Here is an 11,525-nt window from a genome sequence, read left to right on the forward strand (position 1 = left end):
GAGACAGAGGAAGTATAAAAACAGGATATGAAGCTTCATCAATGTACAATTATCTAGCCAGTCATACAAGCAATGCAATTAATTAGATCTCCCCTTGTAAAGGGTATTGGAGCAACCAAGTTAGCGGACACAACTCAGACCTCTCAATTCTGACATGAAATATACACACAACATATCAGAAACACAAACAAAGTTCAAACAGTCTCTATTCTTACCGTCAGTCTCTCGGAGCTCGCAATGGAAAGTGACGCAGCAATAACACCCTGGTAACTAGTAACACTGATGCCTGCAGGACAGTTCGTACTGATCAGTGAGCATCCACTCTATTTATTATGGGTTTGGTCTACCCATGTGGGTGTAACATTCTGTTGATTAATCATGTGACTTGGTACTGTCTAAAATGACGCAACTCAGGCTCCAGCACTGTTCTTTAACAGTGGCTACTGTCCTTATCTGATCTAATCAATCAACTCTCTCAACACTTTCATGTGACATGTACAAAGTCCCCTGGTTTCAATAGTGTAGTCACAGCTGTAGCTTCTTAGAATTGCATATATTTGTACTTATTATGGCTAAATATCCTGAAACATTCTGAAAATAAGATACAGGAAGGCGCTAGAAGGCCACATGTGCAGGTAACATGCCAATACAAACGCTACCGTTACATCACCATAATGGATTATTCTACAATCAACAACGACCAGCTCACTGACACCTCTCCGGTGTCTTCCTGTCATTTTATAGATTATTAGATTTCGTCTAGGGATGTCCGATATTATCGGCCTCCCGATATTATCGGCCGATATTAGCATAAAAAATGATATCGGGAAAATATCGGTATCGTTTTTTGAAAAAAAAAAAAAATGTTTTTTTTTTTTGCTTTATAAATAAGTTACAGTAGTTCTTACTGTATATGGTGTGTGTGATATGAAATTTGAGCTTACCCTAATCACAATAATCCCCGCATATATCGGTATCGGTTGATATCGGTATCGGTAATTAAGAGTTGGACAATATCGGTATATCGGTTATCGGTAAAAAAGCCAATATCGGACAACCCTAATTTCGTCCACACGTACACAGGCATTTAAAAAATGCCAAAACGCATAAAAATATTATATGCGTTTTGGGGGGTTCGCCCACACGCAAATGCATCTTTTTGAAAACTCCTGCCACAGTGTAGATTTTTAAAAACAGCGTTTATGTGTCGTCATGTGGACGTCATAAACAGAGTTTTTCACATTATAAGCATGCGCAGTGAGAGTTCTCACTCTGTCACACACACTCATAAAATAATAATGTCAATATGATATAATAATTAGCCTATATAGCCTACGTCATTTATTTAATATTCCTCACTGTCATTGCATATTGACTGCATACACTTGCATTATAGTAGGCTATGTTCTATAGGAACAAATTATATTCTGTAGGCCTATGAATAAACAAAATTGTGTTTGCACCGAGGAAACATTTTGCGAAATTGATGTTACTCTGTCAATCGTAATTAACAATCAAATCAAGCGTGTAGACTCATCGCTCCAGTAAATTTCATACAAGGACCCTTTCATGCTCCTCTTTTTAACCCAGCACCCCAACAGGTTATGTGCATTCAAATCTGCATTTTTATAATAAAAAAAAGACCATTAATTGGCTAATGGGTTGTGGGACATGTTGCGCTCCAGGCGCTCATTTATCAAATATTTACAAGTGACATAATTAGGCCTACAAGCAATTAAAATCAAGCGATTTAAATCTGACATATTTTCAATTTTATGTGTTTTATAAGTTAGATCCTTAATCATTCACCCATTTAAAAAGTGCCATAACAGTCGTCAGATCTAAAATATTTTCATGGAGGGAGAGCGGTCTCTCAACTTAGCCTACAGTTAAGGATATAACCGACATAAGCGCAGGAGCTTTTCTTCACGTTGTGTGTTTTTGACCACAGGACTTCAGCAGGAGATTGGAGATAGGTTTAACTCCCACCAAACACCAGCCATTATCCATTAATGTTTAAGCATTCATTAATCACCCCATAAACGTTCAGATTGTGACATTCTGGCCAGGGCAGACTATCTCTCATGAATGTGCATGGTGTCACGGGCCGGCCCTGGACAGCACTGCTTTTTATTTGCAAAACAGCAGCAGTCAGGTCTTTTCGTTTCAGTTTCAGTTTCATTTCCAATTTTATACAATCAGGATAGAGAACTCAATCAGGATACAGATTAAACAAGTGAAATTGGAAGTGATGACACTAAGAAATGAGCAGGCAAAATTGGAACTGGAACAAAAAAATGAAGCTTAAAAATTGGTACTTTCTGATTGGCTGAGATTTTGACTGAATGTATTTTCTGTTTATTAAAGAGCTGGAGAGACGGGGATACTCCTGTTACTGAAAAAACACTCTATAGCAATGAGTACTATCAGAATATAGTGCTTTAACCTTTTAACAAAATACTTTTTGTTTTAACCAACAAATATCACTTGCCCTACCTTTAATTAAAATTCACTGTCAATTCTATAATATAATATTGTACAGTGTTAACATGATTGGTCACATCTAGAGAGCAATCCTGCAGCAGCTTCATAGGAACAGGAGAGAGGTGAAAGACTCATACTTCCTTTTTGTGCTCAAGTGCAAAATGATAAGAGGACAAACGTTTGGGTCACCGAAACATTTGTCCTCTTATCACTTTGCACTGTAGGATTGAGCATGTAAAAATGCTCGGGTCTTTCACCTCAGTTCCTCTTAGTTGTTGAGGCCACCGCAGCCAAAATCAACCTTATACTAAGGACAAAGCAAGGCGCGAGAGTCTACCCTGGACTCCTCAGCTCCATAAAATAATTGGGACAACTCCTACAACACTAGACAATAAACTTAACCATGGGGACCCAGCATATTAATAATGGATGTTTTACTTTGGGATTTGGATACATTATGTAAAAGTAGGCCTATATATACAGTATGAGAGAGAGAGAGAGAGAGAGAGAGAGAGAGAGAGAGAGAGAGAGAGAGAGAGAGAGAGAGAGAGAGAGAGAGAGAGAGAGAGAGAGAGAGAGAGTGAGAGTGAGTATTTCACTTGTATGGGCATATTACAGTTCAGAAAGCATAAAAGCAGGTTGTTGTCTCTTGTCTCATACAACCCACTGTGCTCTTATCATGTTCATCATTCATTCCCAATATTCATTTATCAGTGATGGCCCAGCAAAGCAAGAACAAAAATCGTCACCTTGCTAAACTAATGGCCTAAGTCATTTTTTGAGGAAAATGATATTTTTGCCTAAGTCAGCTCCTCATGACACTGGCCACCTCCGGTAAAATCGCCCAACTCCTAATTGAAAAGGATCATGCTGTTCACTCCCCTTTTAGTATAATGGCCTAACTCCCTAGTGTGACTTAGGCCAAAATAGGCCTTTTTTTGTCCTAGTCAGCATGGTTTTGTGACTTAAGCCAAATTATTTACTGATTTAGGTCATTTTGAAAACATTTTTGCTTTTGTTTTTCAGGTTATTTAAACCTATTTAAATCTTTTATGTTACATAACTGACAGACAGTGTTATTTCTATTTAAATAGTACTTTGTTATAAACATTTTGGGTGAAATTATTAAGAAATATCATATAGTTTTCTTTTGGATCAGTTTTTTATTTTTCCTGGAAAAAAAAGACTTAGGCCATTAGTTTAGCAAGGCGACAAAATTATAGTTATATCCTAACAAGATAAACCAGGTGCACCTCAGCTGCTTCACTGATTTCAGATATCAGATTTCAAATATATGTTGTCCATTATAACATAATCAACACATCACACATGTATAAAGTCTTGCATCGATTTATTGAGAAATTAACAGAACACGAGTTATGATCAGAATAGTTTCATTGGTCTGTAGAAGAGAAAGTGAGGAGTTCAAATATCTACAGTACCAACACATAACAATACAAAGATCAACAAGGGATTTAATAGGAGACAGTATAGTAGCAAACTGTACATTTTGGCCTGAACTGTAATTCTTTTAACTTTGTTAATCATTGGATAGTGCATTTTTTTCTTCTTCTCCGTGAAGTTGAAGTTGTCTGGGAGGTTCTCTGTCTCTCAGCTTCCTCTCTTGCTTCTCTATCACGTCTTTCTTGCATCTCTCTCATCTCTCTCATCTGTCTTTCATGAGCCTCTCTCCTTATACGTTGCTGCACCTCATATTTAGCTTTCTCTTTCTCTAGTTCTTTCTGTAGCTCATCCTCATATTTTTTTTTCAATTTTTCCTCCTCTTTACGTCTCTCCTCTTCGGTCTCTTTGAGAATCCTCTGTTTCTCTTCTTCTATGGCTCTCTCTGCTTCTTGGAACATCTCAGTGGTGTAGTGGCTTCCTCCATTCTCCAACACCATGTTGTTGATTTTCTCCAGCAGCTCAGCGACCTGAGAGGGATCCTTGGTTTTGTTGTTGAAGACATGATAGCGACCTTCACATTTTCTGATTAATTCTGTTAGTTTTGGACTATCATTCACCATGTCTTCAACTGACTCATCTTCATCAACCTGGTCAGCACCGGTGAAGAGGATCATGGTGTATTTTTTGGACATTTCACCAAACCCTTCCTGAAGCATCTCCACGGTTCTCTCCTCCTCCTTTGTGAATCTTCCCAGTTTGATCACGATCAGGAACACATGGGGACCAGGACAAGCAAAATTGATACACTGCTCAACCTCTTGAAAAGTTTGCTCTTCGCCAAACCTGGTGTCAAACAAGCCTGGTGTGTCAATGACGGCAACATTTCTACCAGCCACTACACCTGTGACTTTCTTACAGCTAGTTGTCAGAGATTCAACGGCCAACTTTGATGGAAAAGCTTTTGAACCCAGGATGGTGTTTCCAGTGGCGCTCTTTCCAGCTCCAGTCTTCCCAACCATCACGATGCGAACAGCTTCATCATTTATTATGAGAGCTAGTGGATGAAAAGGATAATGGTTATGGTTGGTAAACACTTGAGGTTTAAATACATGGTTTTAAGACTATGTTATTTGTATGAATTTACATTTGATTACAGATTTACTCCTGTCTTGATAAAGAAAAATATGTTGAAATGCGTCTTTTCTCATAGTAAGATACATACCTTCACCTCCCTTCTTGCTGCTTGAATCTTCACTCATTTCTGAGTTGTTGTTTTCTCTCACCTTCAGAGAGAGAGAGAGAGAGAGAGAGAGAGAGAGAGAGAGAGAGAGAGAGAGAGAGAGAGAGAGAGAGAGAGAGAGAGAGAGAGAGAGAGAACCACTGAATTAAAATGGTTAAGAGAAGTCACATTTTCCCGTCTACATTAAAAGACAAGCGGTCTCAGTGTCTTACCTGCTTCAGTACTGAAATACTAATGTACTGTAGGTGTGGAGAGACAGAGGAAGTATAAAAACAGGTTATGAAGCTTCATCAATGTACAATTATCTAGCCAGTCACACAAGCAATGCAATTAATTAGATCTCCCCTTGTAAAGGGTATTGGAGCAACCGAGTTAGCGGACACAACTCAGACCTCTCAATTCTGACATGAAATATACTGTACACACAAAACTGTAAAACATATCAGAAACACATACATTTATCGTCGTTTAAACACTCTCAATTCTTACCGTCAGTCTCTCGGAGCTCGCAATGGAAAATGACGCAGCAATAACACCCTGGTAACTAGTAACACTGATGCCTGCAGACAGTTCGTACTGATCAGTGAGCATCCACTCTATTTATTATGGGTTTGGTCTACCCATGTGGGTGTAACATTCTGTTGATTAATCATGACTTAATCGTGACTTGGTACTGTCTAACATGACGCAACCCAGGCTTGCTAACAGTGGCTATTGTCCTTATCTGATCTAATCAATCAACTCTCTCAACACTTTCATGTGACATGTACAAAGTCCCCTGGTTTCAATAGTGTAGTCACAGCTGTAGCTTCTTAGAATTGCATATATTTGTACTTATTATGGCTAAATATCCTGAAACATTCTGAAAATAAGATACAGGAAGGCGCTAGAAGGCCACATGTGCAGGTAACATGCCAATACAAACGCTACCGTTACATCACCATAATGGATTATTCTACAATCAACAACGACCAGCTCACTGACACCTCTCCGGTGTCTTCCTGTCATTTTATAGATTATTAGATTTCGTCTAGGGATGTCCGATATTATCGGCCTCCCGATATTATCGGCCGATATTAGCATAAAAAATGATATCGGGAAAATATCGGTATCGTTTTTTGAAAAAAAAAAAAAAATGTTTTTTTTTTTTGCTTTATAAATAAGTTACAGTAGTTCTTACTGTATATGGTGTGTGTGATATGAAATTTGAGCTTACCCTAATCACAATAATCCCCGCATATATCGGTATCGGTTGATATAGGTATCGGTAATTAAGAGTTGGACAATATCGGTATATCGGTTCTCGGTAAAAAAGCCAATATCGGACAACCCTAATTTCGTCCACACGTACACAGGCATTTAAAAAATGCCAAAACGCATAAAAATATTATATGCGTTTTGGGGGGTTCGCCCACACGCAAATGCATCTTTTTGAAAACTCCTGCCACAGTGTAGATTTTTAAAAACAGCGTTTATGTGTCGTCATGTGGACGTCATAAACAGAGTTTTTCACATTATAAGCATGCGCAGTGAGAGTTCTCACTCTGTCACACACACTCATAAAATAATAATGTCAATATGATATAATAATTAGCCTATATAGCCTACGTCGTTTATTTAATATTCCTCACTGTCATTGCATATTGACTGCATACACTTGCATTATAGTAGGTTATGTTCTATAGGAACAAATTATATTCTGTAGGCCTATGAATAAACAAAATTGTGTTTGCACCGAGGAAACATTTTGCGAAATTGATGTTACTCTGTCAATCGTAATTAACAATCAAATCAAGCGTGTAGACTCATCGCTCCAGTAAATTTCATACAAGGACCCTTTCATGCTCCTCTTTTTAACCCAGCACCCCAACAGGTTATGTGCATTCAAATCTGCATTTTTATAATAAAAAAAAGACCATTAATTGGCTAATGGGTTGTGGGACATGTTGCGCTCCAGGCGCTCATTTATCAAATATTTCCAAGTGACATAATTAGGCCTACAAGCAATTAAAATCAAGCGATTTAAATCTGACATATTTTCAATTTTATGTGTTTTATAAGTTAGATCCTTAATCATTCACCCATTTAAAAAGTGCCATAACAGTCGTCAGATCTAAAATATTTTCATGGAGGGAGAGCGGTCTCTCAACTTAGCCTACAGTTAAGGATATAACCGACATAAGCGCAGGAGCTCTTCTTCACGTTGTGTGTTTTTGACCACAGGACTTCAGCAGGAGATTGGAGATAGGTTTAACTCCCACCAAACACCAGCCATTATCCATTAATGTTTAAGCATTCATTAATCACCCCATAAACGTTCAGATTGTGACATTCTGGCCAGGGCAGACTATCTCTCATGAATGTGCATGGTGTCACGGGCCGGCCCTGGACAGCACTGCTTTTTATTTGCAAAACAGCAGCAGTCAGGTCTTTTCGTTTCAGTTTCAGTTTCATTTCCAATTTTATCCAATCAGGATAGAGAACTCAATCAGGATACAGATTAAACAAGTGAAATTGGAAGTGATGACACTAAGAAATGAGCAGGCAAAATTGGAACTGGAACAAAAAAATGAAGCTTAAAAATTGGTACTTTTTCCTGATTGGCTGAGATTTTGACTGAATGTATTTTCTGTTTATTAAAGAGCTGGAGAGACGGGGATACTCCTGTTACTGAAAAAACACTCTATAGCAATGAGTACTATCAGAATATAGTGCTTTAACCTTTTGACAAAATACTTTTTGTTTTAACCAACAAATATCACTTGCCCTACCTTTAATTAAAATTCACTGTCAATTCTATAATATAATATTGTACAGTGTTAACATGATTGGTCACATCTAGAGAGCAATCCTGCAGCAGCTTCATAGGAACAGGAGAGAGGTGAAAGACTCATATTTCCTTTTTGTGCTCAAGTGCAAAATGATAAGAGGACAAACGTTTGGGTCACCGAAACATTTGTCCTCTTATCACTTTGCACTGTAGGATTGAGCATGTAAAAATGCTCGGGTCTTTCACCTCAGTTCCTCTTAGTTGTTGAGGCCACCGCAGCCAAAATCAACCTTATACTAAGGACAAAGCAAGGCGCGAGAGTCTACCCTGGACTCCTCAGCTCCATAAAATAATTGGGACAACTCCTACAACAATAGACAATAAACTTAACCATGGGGACCCAGCATATTAATAATGGATGTTTTACTTTGGGATTTGGATACATTATGTAAAAGTAGGCCTATATATACAGTATGAGAGAGAGAGAGAGAGAGAGAGAGAGAGAGAGAGAGAGAGAGAGAGAGAGAGAGAGAGAGAGAGAGAGAGAGAGAGAGAGAGAGAGAGAGAGAGAGTGAGTATTTCACTTGTATGGGCATATTACAGTTAAGAAAGCATAAAAGCAGGTTGTTGTCTCTTGTCTCATACAACCCACTGTGCTCTTATCATGTTCATCATTCATTCCCAATATTCATTTATCAGTGATGGCCCAGCAAAGCAAGAACAAAAATCGTCACCTTGCTAAACTAATGGCCTAAGTCATTTTTTGAGGAAAATGATATTTTGGCCTAAGTCAGCTCCTCATGACACTGGCCACCTCCGGTAAAATCGCCCAACTCCTAATTGAAAAGGATCATGCTGTTCACTCCCCTTCTAACTATATAAATGGCGAGCGACTTCCGCACCCTAGGTGCGACACCCCACAGCTCTGTTATCGAATAAACAACGCACCGCCAGACCACATGTCGCCAACTGACTCGCCACGGCGGCCGCGCTGAATTTACGCGTCGCGTAGGGGACCTCTCATTGCTCACTACACCTTTTCCACCGCGCAACATAATTAATTCTACTCACCAAATGTCGGACAAAACGGAAGGGGAGGCAGCTTCGTACCGTTTACCGTGCACACCACCGACACCGCACGGCGACGGGTTTCGCCGAAACAACACGAGCGGCCGCCATTGCACTCTGCCCATGTCCTCCACAACAGCACACACACAGCTCCTTTGCTTCAACCCCCCCCCCCCCCCTTCTTACGTACCTCCTTTGTTCCACCCAGGCCGTTACTTTCACTTCACTCATGTCTCGATCACAATATGTCCGTCCTTCACGTGCCATGTTCATCCCAAACACAAAAACAAACAGCCACCGCCACAGCACAGCACGCTGCCCAGGGTAATCTGCTAAACAAACCTGGCTAGGTTCATGACACCACAGGACTCGACAGTGATGTCATCATTATGCAACCCGGAAGTACAAATACCAAGGATAGGTCAGTGATGTCAGTCGGGTTGCCAAGTTTGCTGCCAGGTTTTAAAAAACAAGCGACAGAAACAAGCAAACCGTGCATGAAAAAAAAAAAAACTGCCGAAGGGGTCCGCCATGTTCCAGGGGGGTCCCCGGGGGTCCCAACACTCACAGGGGTCGGCGGACCACCAGGGGGTCCGCGGACCACCAAAGTAACAATCACTATTAACATTTTTTTCCAATTTTTTTTTTTTTTTTTTTTTTTTCTCTTTTCCTTTTTGGACACTTTTACTCCGGCGATTTGGGTACCCCAAAATACACGCACCCACGCTGGGCCCCGTGCGCGGCTGGGGTTGAGGGGGGCGTAGCCCCCCGAAACTCTAGTTTAGTATAATGGCCTAACTCCCTAGTGTGACTTAGGCCAAAATAGGCCTTTTTTTGTCCTAGTCAGCATGGTTTTGTGACTTAAGCCAAATTATTTACTGATTTAGGCCATTTTGAAAACATTTTTGCTTTTGTTTTTCAGGTTATTTAAACCTATTTAAATCTTTTATGTTACATAACTGACAGACAGTGTTATTTCTATTTAAATAGTACTTTGTTATAAACATTTTGGGTGAAATGATTAAGAAATATCATATAGTTTTCTTTTGGATCAGTTTTTTATTTTTCCTGGAAAAAAAAGACTTAGGCCATTAGTTTAGCAAGGCGACAAAATTATAGTTATATCCTAACAAGATAAACCAGGTGCACCTCAGCTGCTTCACTGATTTCAGATATCAGATTTCAAATATATGTTGTCCATTATAACATAATCAACACATCACACATGTATAAAGTCTTGCATCGATTTATTGAGAAATTAACAGAACACGAGTTATGATCAGAATAGTTTCATTGGTCTGTAGAAGAGAAAGTGAGGAGTTCAAATATCTACAGTACCAACACATAACAATACAAAGATCAACAAGGGATTTAATAGGAGACAGTATAGTAGCAAGCTGTACATTTTGGCCTGAACTGTAATTCTTTTAACTTTGTTAATCATTGGATAGTGCATTTTTTTCTTCTTCTCCGTGAAGTTGAAGTTGTCTGGGAGGTTCTCTGTCTCTCAGCTTCCTCTCTTGCTTCTCTATCACGTCTTTCTTGCATCTCTCTCATCTCTCTCATCTGTCTTTCATGAGCCTCTCTCCTTATACGTTGCTGCACCTCATATTTAGCTTTCTCTTTCTCTAGTTCTTTCTGTAGCTCATCCTCATATTTTTTTTTCAATTTTTCCTCCTCTTTACGTCTCTCCTCTTCGGTCTCTTTGAGAATCCTCTGTTTCTCTTCTTCTATGGCTCTCTCTGCTTCTTGGAACATCTCAGTGGTGTAGTGGCTTCCTCCATTCTCCAACACCATGTTGTTGATTTTCTCCAGCAGCTCAGCGACCTGAGAGGGATCCTTGGTTTTGTTGTTGAAGACATGATAGCGACCTTCACATTTTCTGATTAATTCTGTTAGTTTTGGACTATCATTCACCATGTCTTCAACTGACTCATCTTCATCAACCTGGTCAGCACCGGTGAAGAGGATCATGGTGTATTTTTTGGACATTTCACCAAACCCTTCCTGAAGCATCTCCACGGTTCTCTCCTCCTCCTTTGTGAATCTTCCCAGTTTGATCACGATCAGGAACACATGGGGACCAGGACAAGCAAAATTGATACACTGCTCAACCTCTTGAAAAGTTTGCTCTTCGCCAAACCTGGTGTCAAACAAGCCTGGTGTGTCAATGACGGCAACATTTCTACCAGCCACTACACCTGTGACTTTCTTACAGCTAGTTGTCAGAGATTCAACGGCCAACTTTGATGGAAAAGCTTTTGAACCCAGGATGGTGTTTCCAGTGGCGCTCTTTCCAGCTCCAGTCTTCCCAACCATCACGATGCGAACAGCTTCATCATTTATTATGAGAGCTAGTGGATGAAAAGGATAATGGTTATGGTTGGTAAACACTTGAGGTTTAAATACATGGTTTTAAGACTATGTTATTTGTATGAATTTACATTTGATTACAGATTTACTCCTGTCTTGATAAAGAAAAATATGTTGAAATGCGTCTTTTCTCATAGTAAGATACATACCTTCACCTCCCTTCTTGCTGCTTGAATCTTCACTCAT

General features: G+C 39.5%; 1 protein-coding gene across 1 annotated transcript; it reads right to left on the minus strand.

Moving 5' to 3' along the window:
• Positions 1–120: 120 nt before the first annotated feature.
• LOC311055921 (GTPase IMAP family member 8-like) lies at positions 121–11,525 on the minus strand (the record flags this gene model as incomplete). Its single annotated transcript, XM_084072192.1, has 4 exons — positions 121–149; positions 4,184–4,942; positions 10,562–11,320; positions 11,489–11,525. The coding sequence occupies 4 exons, from the start codon at positions 11,523–11,525 to the stop codon at positions 121–123; spliced, it is 1,584 nt and encodes a 527-aa protein (XP_083928318.1).

The sequence above is a fragment of the Gymnoscopelus microlampas genome (genome assembly GCF_963454915.1).
Source record: "Gymnoscopelus microlampas genome assembly, chromosome: 2".
Lineage (NCBI taxonomy): Eukaryota > Metazoa > Chordata > Actinopteri > Myctophiformes > Myctophidae > Gymnoscopelus > Gymnoscopelus microlampas.